At 36.0% G+C, this 13,976-nt stretch overlaps 1 protein-coding gene across 1 annotated transcript; it reads right to left on the minus strand.

The window, feature by feature from the left end:
- Positions 1–1,790: 1,790 nt before the first annotated feature.
- Positions 1,791–12,052, minus strand: LOC136207227 (agamous-like MADS-box protein AGL80). Its single transcript, XM_065998536.1, has 2 exons — positions 11,831–12,052; positions 1,791–2,324 (listed from the first exon to the last, which is right to left on the minus strand). The coding sequence occupies exons 1-2, from the start codon at positions 12,050–12,052 to the stop codon at positions 1,791–1,793; spliced, it is 756 nt and encodes a 251-aa protein (XP_065854608.1).
- Positions 12,053–13,976: the final 1,924 nt, after the last annotated feature.

Raw genomic sequence — 13,976 nt, forward strand, 5'->3', positions numbered from 1 at the left:
TGAACTAAATTTTGAAAGCTACTGAGGACTTGAGCCTTGGTTAGCGTCCTCTCAATCTGTTCATTAACATATCGAGGTTTAAATTCATTGATGAAAATATTTCTTAATGTGCTATCATTATAAGAATATACCTTTTGTGTATATTTCTGATCTTTGAATACATGTTTTTTCGAAGACTTATAATAATTAAATTATCTTTGAAGAATTATAGCATTTCTTGTCATCATAAAGTGATTCGGTTTTAGTTTTTTTTCTTGTTTTTTTTTCATCTTTCGACATCATATGTAAAATTAATAATAATAATTTCTCTTTTTTATAAACGATAATGTATTTTTAGGTCGACAGTTCAGTCTAATCCAAATTCGAACTAGATAAATTCATCTCAGAAAGAAAAACTCTTCCATAAAATATTTTAATCACAGCTACATTTAATAGCTGATCTAAACTCGTGTTGCGGTTACAAATGTGTTGTTTTACGAAATTTTACCCATAATTCTAAACTAAATTAAAACTATTAACAAAAATCCTAATCAATGAAATACATCAAATTGAATTTTTAATTTGTCAATTAATATTTTCAATATCAATCCTAATCAATCAAATTTTAAAATTTTGATTTAATTTAAAATTAATCAAAGTACATATAATTAATCAATAAATACTCATCAATTAGAAACAACAAAAACATATTTCTAATTTTAGGTTTTATACTGGATTGATCTAGAAAAATCAGAACACGACAAACTTTAAAAGAAACCATGAAAACCTATTAACATAGGGTTTAAGAGAATCTGGGATGGATGCTCAAAATCCTAACTTTCATTGTTTTTATTATATTTAAAACTGATACTAATTTAGATATATGGGAGTCTCTACATCGGGCAAATGATACCTCCTTTATTATTAAAAAGCATTCTAATGATAAGGTGTTCGTGCTTTCAGAGATCCATATATCTAAAAATTACAAAAAATTATATAAAAAAAAGACAATATGTATTATTTTTCTTCATAAATTACATATATTCATGTTTACTTATTTGTATATAACTTATAAGTTAGGAAACAGGAAAATTATATACATAGAAGTTTAGTATCTCTAATGTTGCTTTTGCTTATCTGTATATAAGAATTTTAATTCATTTTCTAATTAATATTATTTTTGTCATAATCATAATGTTAACATGACATGTGTGCATAGCCATTATATCCAAAATTACGTGTTTGGTACGATGGATAAATATGTGAGATAGGGATAAAAAAATTGAAGAGTCAACTATCTCATGTTTGTTACAGGGATAGAGCAATGAGATAAGGAATGATAAACTTCTTATCCTTGAAATCTTATACCTAGGAGGGGGAGGTATAAGAGGTGAGATAAGCTCTTACAATTTTAATGAGATTGAAAAGTCTATTTTCGCCCTCAAATCAATATATGTAGTTTAAGTAGATGTAATATAGTAAAATATATTATTTTATCCTTATTCATTTCCAACAAAACAAATATGAAATAATAATTTTTAACTATCTTATTTTTACTTTATCACCATCTTTTATTTTTAACTCTATCCCAATATTTATCTTTATCACTATCCCATCAAATACCAAACATTCTTTTAAAAAATTTCCCAAAGTCAAAAATAGAATGATTAATAATTAATTTCTTTTTATTGAATAATTAATTTATTTGATGTGTGCCAAAATGGTTAAAACAACACACACGCAAACAGTAAATCTAATAAAAGTAAAGATCAAATAATGTTCAAATCTCCATATTGAAACAAAGCATTAGACTAGAGATTATAATTCTGATCCTCATTAGAAAATGGTAGCGACATGTCATCTCCACCACCAGCGGCGTCTCCACCACCAAACTGGAATTGATTTGGAGGGTTAATCAAATCCATGAACCCTTGTTGCCTCTGCATACTTCCCCCAAATCTCACCGTTTGTAGGGGCTCTGCCACCACTACCATCTCTCCAACACCCCCTTTAACCACAGCCGCTGCAGCCACTTCCACCGGCACAGAAATCACTTGGGTGTGAGAATTATTATTACTAACACTCGCATGAGGATGAACCGTTAGGGTTTCAATTTTTTTAATTATCTCCTTCAAGTTTTGATCAATTACCCATCCAAGATCAGTCAAATCCAGAATGTTTAAATAGATCAAGCTTTGTCCGGTGAGGGTATGGAACATCACCTGAGTTATCTCCCTTTCCCGGTTCTCATGTCTCAGCTTCATCAGCTTCTCATTTGCCTTGCTGATTCTTTGCCGGAGAAAAATATCTTGGTTAACCATTTTCTTTGTTTGCTCCATTCCCGACTGAAGGAAATTAAGGCTAAGGTATAGCAGCGGAAATATAAAAATTTTAGCCTACTTCCTTTTAACCATAGGATCCGTTAATCGTTATTTCATATAAAGAGGGATAAGAAGGAATACCTTTCGATGAACAATCTACCGTTGTTAAAGAAGCGCCCACAATTCTTCTCTGAGATTCCAACCACAAAGTTTAATACGGTGAGGCTAAGATGAAATCAACCCTTATGAGATGCAACCAAAATAGATTGCCTCTAATAAACCAACACAAGATCAAAGAGAAAGAGAGATGAATAAGATTAATCAATCGATGGAATGCCGAATTAATTCTTCTCCACGAACTTGGGGAATAGAATTCTTTTTCTCTCTTAATTAAGCAATTTCGAAAATCACTTAAGGGGAGGGATATAGGCTTAGTCGAAATTCATTAAGAGAAGGGGTATATATATTAGCTTGTATCTAAACCCTAGTTAGATAGGAATAGGTTACTTAATAGGAATTCCATTCGGAATAGGATTCCTAATTATTATCTTATAATATATCAAATACATTTAGGATAATAATAAATAACCTAATTGGATAATAATAGGAGTATATTAATCTAATTAAAACTCCTAACTTAATTATCTCTTAATTAATTTAATTCATAATCCTAATCTAATTAGGATTAATGGAATAAAATTAATTCCTTACTAACATATATAAATTTCGGCCCCCTCCTAGTATTTGGGCCTTACTGGGCTTAATTGGGCTTCCATCTATTAATCATATCCATCTCTCTTTTGGTTCCAAGTCTTATGTGTGATCCATTAGGTCCTTACTACTTCTGGCCGTATGCAACCTATTAAATTAATTTCTTCAAGAATTATATTTAATCCCTTGCATAACGGAATGATGTACATAGTATGTTATTGGCAAGTCCGTAATCATTCCTCTAGAGTCCGTTAAGAAGACAGGTTGATTCTGTCGTTAACCCTTCCGTATTAGTTACGGTATAATACGATCCTTTATCAACTACATCCTTGAACTGAATCTTATGACTATAGGTAATGTCAAGTCACATATAGCGAGACGTTCGTTTTACTTGTTATTGGCCGAGTCAACTCAAAAAGATAGGTTAAGTGAAATCTGTATTTCTACTCTTAAGCTATCACCTTGCAAGGGTTTAGAGTCAAGTCTTCCACAAGCGATCCTTCGATGTATCTCCCATTAATCGGGAGTGATAAATGCTCAATCCAATGTATAACTACCCTGAAATTACTTCCTGTGACACCCAACCTTTGCAGTTCACACCCCAGAGTCATCTCTGTTAAGGATCGTGGGACCACAGGATCAAAGTCTCACATTCAGTAATTCAGGATGACCAATTAACATTCCTTTGAGTCTGAGGATTAGTTATACCTATTAATACCAATGAGATGAACAGTTGACAAGGATGAATCTACCCATCCTGTTATCTCAAGTCGGATCCCCAATCCTAATGAACAACGTTTCACCGGATCTATGTAACTGTCCAGATATCTATATATGTGAAGCTTGTGAAATCAGCTTTCTGTCGGACAGAAGACATTGTTACATACAAGTCTCAACTGTGATATATCAATCCTAAATATATCACTTGACTTGGGGTGGTTTTAAGTTTATTAGTTTATTATAAAGTTTTGTCTCACTTCATGCTTGTATGAACACTTTATAATCACTTTAAACAAACTTACGGATTTCCTTTTATTAGACTTTATTTAGTTCTTAAAAGGGATTGCCTTTATATAGTTATAAAACATATATCTCATTAAAACAAATGATATAAAGAACAATTCATTTACAATAAGTTTGTATCCTGCAACAATTGACTATAGGACACAAAACCCCAACATACTCCCACTTGGACTAAAGCCAATTGTTTCTAAAACTTATCCCAGTAGAAGTTAAATGACGATCATGTACTTTCTGGGTTAAAGGCTTTGTCAACGGATCTGCAACGTTGTCCTCTGTAGGTACTCTTTCTATTCTCACATCTCCTCTAGCTACAATCTCTCTTATGATGTGGTATCGCTTTAGGTAGTGCTTGGATGCATTATGAGACCGTGGTTCCTTTGCTTGCGCAATGGCTCCATTGTTATCACAGTACAGAGTAATGGGATTGACAATGTCAGGCACCACACCTAGTTCTGTAATGAACTTTCTAATCCAAACTGCTTCCTTTGCTGCTTCCGCAGCAGCGATGTACTCTGACTCGATCGTAGAGAAAGCTACGCTTCCCTGCTTGGAACTTTTCCAACTGACCGCGCCCCCATTTAGGATAAACAGGTATCCTGATTGGGATTTAAAATCATTCTCATCTGTGAGATGACTAGCGTCTGAAAATCCTTGTATTTTCAGATCTCCTTCTCCGTACACTAGAAACATATCTTTAGTTCTTCTCAAGTACTTAAGAATGTTTTTTTTACGGCAATCCAATGCTCGTCTCCCGGATTCCCTTGGTAACGACTCGTTACAGATAACGCGAACGCTACGTCGGGTCTAGTGCATAGCATAGCATACATAATCGAAACGATCGCGCTGGCGTACGGGACTACAGCCATGCGTCGTTTGTCATCATCAGTTTTAGGACATTGATGATTGTTTAACTTTACTCTATGTACCATGGGTAAGTTACCTCGTTTCGATTCAAGTATGCTAAACCGATTTAGCACCTTTTCAATGTATGTAGCCTGTGAAAGACCAAGCAGTCTACGCGATCTATCTCTGTAGATCTTTATACCAAGTATATAGGCTGCTTCACCAAGGTCTTTCATTGAGAAGTTACCAGATAACCATATTTTCACTGACTGTAATAGAGCAATGTCATTTCCCATTAACAGTATATCGTCCACATATAGTATGAGAAATGCTATAGAGCTCCCACTTGCTTTCTTGTAAATGCAAGCTTCTTCGCAATTTTGTTCGAAACCAAATTGTTTTATGGTTTCGTCAAAACGCTTGTTCCAGCTTCTAGATGCTTGCTTGAGTCCATAAATGGATCTCTGAAGTTTGCAAACTTTATTTGCATCCTTTGATATGAAACCTTCAGGTTGCATCATGTATACATCCTCAAGCAGGTTTCCGTTTAGGAAAGCTGTTTTCACATCCATTTGCCAAATCTCATAATCAAAATGAGCGGCAATTGCAAGCATGATTCTGATTGATTTGGACATAGCAACGGGAGAGAAGGTTTCGTCATAATCAACACCTTGTTTTTGACGATATCCTTTCGCTACCAACCTAGCCTTATAGGTGCTAACCTTTCCATCCATGTCAGTCTTCTTTTTGAAGATCCATCTGCACCCAATGGGTTTTATCCCTTCGGGTGGATCAACCAAAGTCCAAACTTGGTTAGTATATATGGAATCCATTTCAGAATCCATGGCCTCAAGCCATGCTTTAGAATCTGGACTAGTAAGAGCCTCTTCGTAGTTTTCGGGTTCGTCGTCTAACACGGGAACCTCGTCATCATCTCCCACTAGAAAACCATATCCAACTGGGAGTTCACGAACTCTTCGTGATCTACGAATAGGTGCCACTGGAGTCTCATCTAATGGGACTTCTTCGGGTACCTCGACCGCCTCCGTTGTTTCAGTCGGTGTTTCTTCCTCTTGAACTTCATCGAGATCAATCACGCTTCCCTTTTGTCTGTTTCTTCGAGAAACTCTTTCTCTAAGAAGGTTGCGTGTTTGGATACGATTACTTTCTGATCATCTGGATGATAGAAGTAATATCCCATAGTTTCCTTAGGGTATCCTATGAAGAAACATTTATCAGATTTAGAATCTAATTTGTCGGACGCAACGCGTTTGACATATGCTGAACAACCCTATACTCTCATGAAAGAGAACACGGGTTTCCTACCAACGAACAATTCATATGGCGTGGAACTAACGGATTTAGTTGGTACTCGATTTAGGGTGAAGAGGGCAGTTTCTAAGGCATAGCCCCAGAACGTCTTTGGAAGTAAGGCCATGCTCATCATGGATCGTACCATATCTAATAGGGTACGGTTTCTCCTCTCGGATACACCATTGTGTTGTGGCGTATAGGGAGGTGTCCATTGTGAGCATATCCCACATTCAGTTAGATAATTCAGAAAATCATCAGAAAGATATTCGCCACCTCGATCAGATCGAAGTGTTTTTATTTTCTTTCCTAATTGATTTTCCACTTCATTCTTGAAGCATTTGAACTTGTCAAAAGCTTCTGATTTGTGCCTCATCAAGTAGATATAACCATAGCGAGTATGATCATCTATGAAGCTAATGAAGTATCTGAATCCTCCTCTTGTTTGGACTGACATAGGACCACATACATCTGAATGAATGAGTCCTAGAGTGTCTGATACACGCTCACCTTTATTGCTAAAGGGTGTCTTTGTCATTTTACCTTTTAAACATGATTCGCATGTTTCCAATGATTCAGAATCGATTGGATCTATAAGCCCATCTGAATGTAGCTTTAGCATGCGTCTCTTGTTTGGCCTAAACGACAATGCCACAAGTAAGTTGAATTATCTAGCTTATGTCTTTTGGTATCAATTGCAAAAACAGGAGTTTTATCATCTAACACATAAATCCCATTTTGTGATATTCCTGAAAAATAAAAGATCGAATCTTTATAAAAATTGCAACTATTGTTCTTTATTGAAATATGAAAACCGTCGTCAACGAGACGGCTAATAGAAATAATGTTACGAGACATCTCAGGAACGTATAAACAATTCCTTAATTCTATTACAAGCCCAGAGGGAAAAAGTAAAACATAATCTCCAATTGCGAGGGCGGCAACTCTTGCTCCATTTCCCACTCGCAAGTTTATGCTTCCTTTCTTTAGTTCCTTAGTCTGTTTTAGCTCCTGCATATTTGTACAAATATGAGATCCACATCCGGTATCAAGTACCCAAGATTCAGACAATGAAACCGTATTTATTTCAATATAGAACATACCAGATGAAGAAGCACGCCTTTTCCCTTCTTGAGGGTGGCTAGATACTCCTTGCAGTTTCTCTTCCAATGCCCGTCTTTACCACAGAAGTGGCACTCTCCTTTGGGCTTCTTAACTTCCTTTCCCTTGGACACATCTTTCTTACCTTTCTTGGGATGTTTAGAATTGGGAAATTTCCCTTTTCTTTTCCTCGATCCCTCGATTACAAGAGCCGGTATGGCCTTGTCTTTCTTCATATTGGGCTCAACTGATTTGAGCATGTTTGCAAGCTCTTCAAGAGAGGTTTGCAAGTCATTCATTTGGTAGTTCATGATGAACTGTAAATAACTCTCTGGGAGGGACTGAAGAACCAAGTCGGTACTTAATTCGTTGTCCATCACAAATCCAATACTAGAAAGTTTGGTAATATAGCCTATCATCTTGACACAATGTGTCATGACAGATGTGCCCTCTTGCATCCTGTAACGATATAACAGTTTTGATATCTCGTAGCGTTCGCACCTGGTTTGTTTCCCAAACAATTCCTTTAGGTGCATGATGATGGAATAGGCATTCATCTCCTCATGTTGCCTTTGTAATTCTGATGTCATCGATGCAAGTATGATGCAAGCGGCATGATCATCATCAGCCTTATGCTTCTGATAAGCATCAATTTCCTCGATGGGAGCATCATCTTCAGGGACAGGGGGTATCGATGTATCAAGTACATACCCAATTTTCTCGAACTTCAAAACAATTTTGAGGTTACGATACCAGTCGGTGAAGTTTGAACCATTCAATTTGTTATCGGTAAGGATGTTTTGCAGATTGGTTTTAGTCATGATTTTAAGAGTGTGTGTTTAAACAAAACCTGAGAGTGAGAAAGAGTAAACGTATGTCATTCATTTGCTTTAAAGTTTAACAATCTAAAATTATAGGCCTTTTAATTTATTTCAGATTGCTCCCACTATTTTGCCAAATTAATAACCCTCCGTATTAATTCGAAGAATTTCACAAATCCTTTAGTGAGCTAGGATCCTAACTCCTGAGATTTCGCCTTGAGTTTACTCAACAAGCTAGTCTCATTCATTAGGTAGATTCATATAATCAATCACATCTCTAATGTGATTCCTAGGTTATTGGGTTACTAACCACATTAGTAACTAATATGCTATTCATATTAATCCCAACCGTTTTGCCCATTAGTTTATGACAACATGAGTTTACTCATCCAATTATCATAATCTAATTTAAGTATTACCCCATATTCATGAAAACTGATTTTCGATAATTCAGGTGTTACCATAAGACCCCGAGCTTGAGTTTACTCAACAACCCAAAGGCCTCCAGTACTGCCGGCTGAATTATAATATTAGGGAGGGGCAACCGATTTTAATAACTTACTTATTTACTTAACTTTTTAATGAAGGATTTTATTTAAGTCTCATAATCTAACTTAGTCTTGATTTGATTTAGCATACATCAGACATACATACATTCACATACATTGGCGTTATGGACACATTATCTAAATTATTCTGTCGAGCCAGAGACGGAATAAAAGGCCAAACCTAAGGAAATACTAACTATTACATATTTCTCTTTAGGTCCTCCGTCTTCTCCATGACGCCTTGAAATTACATATTAATTTCTATACTACTATAAGAAAACTTCAATTGAATTGAAGGGAATCAGATGAGAGGAGAAATTACAATAGATAGTAGAAAGGCTGGACGCGCAGGCCCTATTTCAAAAATACCAAAAGACTAAAAGAGGGTCCAAATATGTCCATAACTCCAAACATGCATAGACTCAATTAAATAAATTTAATGGGTTAATTACATAACCGGCTTATGTAATATTTAGGTTAATCACATTAACTCGTCAAATTAACTTTCATCCAATTTTACTTCTAATCGTTTTGTATCTTTATATTAATCCTTAGATTAATATAACCATATAAAACGTTGATTATGCTCGTCCCATTTATTTTGATTTTAATTCATTTAACACTTTGATTTACATATTTGTAAAAACAAACATTTAAACGAATTATTCATTCGATAATCAAAACAGAAAACTATTAATTTCTGAAACATATATATACATTTAACATAAAACGATTTTAAACCTATTTTAAAATCAAGTGGGTATCGGGCCGGGCCCGAGGGCGGGCTGCTGCCGATTAGCAGCAGCCCTTAGGGCATGCGGGGCACTGCCGCCTTGCGGCAGCAGCCGCGTGACAGCGGCCAGTCGCGCCGTGAGGCGCGACTCGGGCTGCTGTCATATTTTTTTTTTATATTAAATATATATATATATATATATATATATATATATATATATATATATATATTTATATATATATATATCAGTTCTAAAATAATTTTGAAATGGTTTTCAGAAATAGGATAATCTACAATAGATTTCCGTTTTATCATTTAGAATTAATAAAACTAATTTTATCAACCTAACTATAAAACTAATAGATTTTGTTATAATGATTATCAATCGAAATAATTAGGAACATAAGCATAATCAGTTTTAATTAACAATTAATCAAAACTTTATTTATCTTTAGAATTAATCAATCAATACTATTTGTCAATTAATCCTAACCATAAATATATATTCAATCCTATTGAAAACTTCTATATTTTCATATATGAAATAACGGATTTAACCTGGCTTTGATACCACTGAAGGAAATTAAGGCTAAGGTATAGCAGCGGAAATATAAAAATTTTAGCCTACTTCCTTTTAACCATAGGATCCGTTAATCGTTATTTCATATAAAGAGGGATAAGAAGGAATACTTTTCGATGAACAATCTACCGTTGTTAAAGAAGCGCCCACAATTCTTCTCCGAGATTCCAACCACAAAGTTTAATACGGTGAGGCTAAGATGAAATCAACCCTTATGAGATGCAACCAAAATAGATTGCCTCTAATAAACCAACACAAGATCAAAGAGAAAGAGGGATGAATAAGATTAATCAATCGATGGAATGCCGAATTAATTCTTGTCCACGAACTTGGGAATAGAATTCTTTTTCTCTCTTAATTAAGCAATTTCGAAAATCACTTAAGGGGAGGGATATAGGCTTAGTCGAAATTCATTAAGAGAAGGGGTATATATATTAGCTTGTATCTAAACCCTAGTTAGATAGGAATAGGTTACTTAATAGGAATTCCATTCGGAATAGGATTCCTAATTATTATCTTATAATATATCAAATACATTTAGGATAATAATAAATAACCTAATTGGATAATAATAGGAGTATATTAATCTAATTAAAACTCCTAACTTAATTATCTCTTAATTAATTTAATTCATAATCCTAATCTAATTAGGATTAATGGAATAAAATTAATTCCTTACTAACATATATAAATTTCGCCCCCCTCCTAGTATTTGGGCCTTACTGGGCTTAATTGGGCTTCCATCTATTAATCATATCCATCTCTCTTTTGGTTCCAAGTCTTATGTGTGATCCATTAGGTCCTTACTACTTCTGGCCGTATGCAACCTATTAAATTAATTTCTTCAAGAATTATATTTAATCCCTTGCATAACGGAATGATGTACATAGTATGTTATTAGCAAGTCCGTAATCATTCCCCCAGAGTCCGTTAAGAAGACAGGTTGATTCTATCGTTAACCCTTCCGTATTAGTTACGGTATAATACGATCCTTTATCAACTACATCCTTGAACTGAATCATATGACTATGGGTAATGTCAAGTCACATATAGCGAGACGTTCGTTTTACTTGTTATTGGCCGAGTCAACTCAAAAAGATAGGTTAAGTGAAATCTGTATTTCTACTCTTAAGCTATCACCTTGCAAGGGTTTAGAGTCAAGTCTTCCACAAGCGATCCTTGGATGTATCTCCCATTAATCGGGAGTGATAAATGCTAAATCCAATGTATAACTACCTGAAATTACTTCCTGTGACACCCAACCTTTGTAGTTCACACCCCAGAGTCATCTCTGTTAAGGATCGTAGGACCACAGGATCAAAGTCTCACATTCAGTAATTCAGGATGACCAATTAACATTCCTTTGAGTCTGAGGATTAGTTATACCTATTAATACCAATGAGATGAACAGTTGACAAGGATGAATCTACCCATCCTGTTATCTCAAGTCGGATCCCCAATCCTAATGAACAACGTTTCACCGGATCTATGTAACTGTCCAGATATCTATATATGTGAAGCTTGTGAGATCAGCTTTCTATCGGACAGAAGACAATGTTACATACAAGTCTCAACTGTGATATATCAATCCTAAATATATCACTTGACTTGGGGTGGTTTTAAGTTTATTAGTTTATTATAAAGTTTTGTCTCACTTCATGCTTGTATGAACACTTTATAATCACTTTAAACAAACTTACGGATTTCCTTTTATTAGACTTTATTTAGTGCTTAAAAGGGATTGCCTTTATATAGTTATAAAACATATATCTCATTGAAACAAATGATATAAAGAACAATTCATTTACAATAAGTTTGTATCCTGCAACAATTGACTATAGGACACAAAACCCCAACACCGGCATCATTCTGTAGTGAGAAACAACTCGTTGAACATGGTGGGCCGAAGGCCAAACCTCAGGTCGAGAATCATAAGGGCTGAAAATAATTGCACAGGCGGGAATGTCGCAGAGAGTAGTTAATTCAGTGATCTTCTTCAGTAAACCCTTCTTCCTCTTGTTGAATGTTGATTTTCGGGGTGAATCATTTTCTATGAAGGCAAGTTTCACCTTTTTTCTCATTTCTTTTCCTAAGAGAAATTCAAAAAATTCAGGAAAGTTTTTTTTTGTGTCTGTGTTTTTGGTTCGGATAATTACCATTGTATTTATAAGTATTGAAGATTTAGATGCAAAATTACAAGTTACAGTAGGAAGAAGGAGCAAGTTTTCGAACTTGAGAGAGAAGAGGAAGAAGAAACGTTTGGGTTTCCATTCTCGTAATAAGAAATGAGTAAATGGGCAAGTACAGAAGAAGTAAAAGACTTTAAGTCTTTCTACACGCAAGAATCAATCATCCAAGGGCACATGCGTCTTTTCGCATATGCTTGGGGCAGTTTCGTCCTTTCCAAAACTGTAGTATATTCTAGAAGAGCTTCATCAACACATCATGCTCCTTGGCACACTTGATCAATCCACAAATGCATCTCCTCCATTAATCTTAAACCCTTAAGATCAATGGTCCAAAGTAGGACACTTGTTATTTCTTTTCCTTAGCCACCAAGTTTACTTGATGAACAACCTAGACATTAGAATATAAATGTAATAGTTAGGAGCTTTTTATTTTTAATGAGAATTAAAGGGTCAATGGAATTATTACCTCATTCAAATTAATATGGTATCAGAGCAAAACTGAAGTTTATCCTTGAGTAAACTTCAATGGCTGTCCCCGTAATCAATACCGGCAGCCCCTACCATCTTCCGCCGAATGAAACTCCGGCGTTATCCCTCGTCTCACAAGAACTCTCCGGGCCTAACTACCACCAATGGTCTCGAGCCGTCAAGGTTGCTCTTATGTCCAAAAACAAGTTTGCATTTGTTGATGGAACCATCAAGGCACCAGCTTTGGATGATCCGATGTACAACCAATGGGAGAGATGCAACAATATGGTTATCTCGTGGATAAACCATGCTATCTCACCATCCATTGCTCGTAGCGTAATGTGGCTGGAGAAGGCAGAGCAGATATGGGCGGATCTGAAGGAGCGCTTTGCTCAGGCAGACTCCTTAAGGATTCTGGAGCTTCGACGTGAAATCCACAGCCTTAAACAAGGTAATGGAAGTGTCACTGAGTATTACACCAATCTAAAAATACTCTATGACGAGTTATTGAACCTACGACCTATGCCACACTATACCTGTCGGACGGCGTGTGGTTGCGGCGCCTTCAAAACCTTGAGAGATCAACAGGACGCGGATCAAGTTATCACATTCTTGCAAGGATTGAATGAATCCTATTCCACCATATGCTCCCAGATACTCCTCATGGAGCCTTTGCCATCACTCAACAAGGTCTACGCATTATCCACTCAACATGAACGGAAGATTGGCTTTGTACCTGTCAAGCAAACAGAGGGAAATGAAGGAAATCCGTTTGCAGGCTTTACACAAGGAAGGCAAAATGGTAACCGCAACAACCCGAGGTATGCAAACAAGAAAAATGGCAAAAATACATCCTTGTGCACTTTTTGTGGAAATACAGGACACACTGAAGATATCTGCTTCAAGAAACATGGTTACCCACCAAACTATGGAAATAGAAACAAAGGAGGTCTCTTCAGAACTAACCAACCCAAGGCCAACTCAGCAATTAATCAGGGCAGAGATAACGGGGACTCGGGCGAAGAGGACAATAGGCAGACAAACGCAGAACCATTCACTCTAACCAAAGACCAGTACCAGATGCTTGTTGCCCTATTGCCACTGAGCCATTCAGGGAAGGCCCCAGCCTCAGGCAGCAGCGTCAACACCTTTGTTAAGGGAGACAGTTCTGGTAAACGCCTAAACCCTAATCTTGCCCCATCATGTTGGATAATAGACACTGGGGCTACGGACCACATCATTTGTGACACAAAATTATATTCCTCATGCACGAAAATAGACAAATGTTGGGTAAATCTGCCTAACGGTGAAAAGGTTAAGGCAGAGCATGTTGGTACTGTGGTTCTAA

Source organism: Euphorbia lathyris, chromosome 9, assembly GCF_963576675.1.
Source record: "Euphorbia lathyris chromosome 9, ddEupLath1.1, whole genome shotgun sequence".
Taxonomy (NCBI): domain Eukaryota; kingdom Viridiplantae; phylum Streptophyta; class Magnoliopsida; order Malpighiales; family Euphorbiaceae; genus Euphorbia; species Euphorbia lathyris.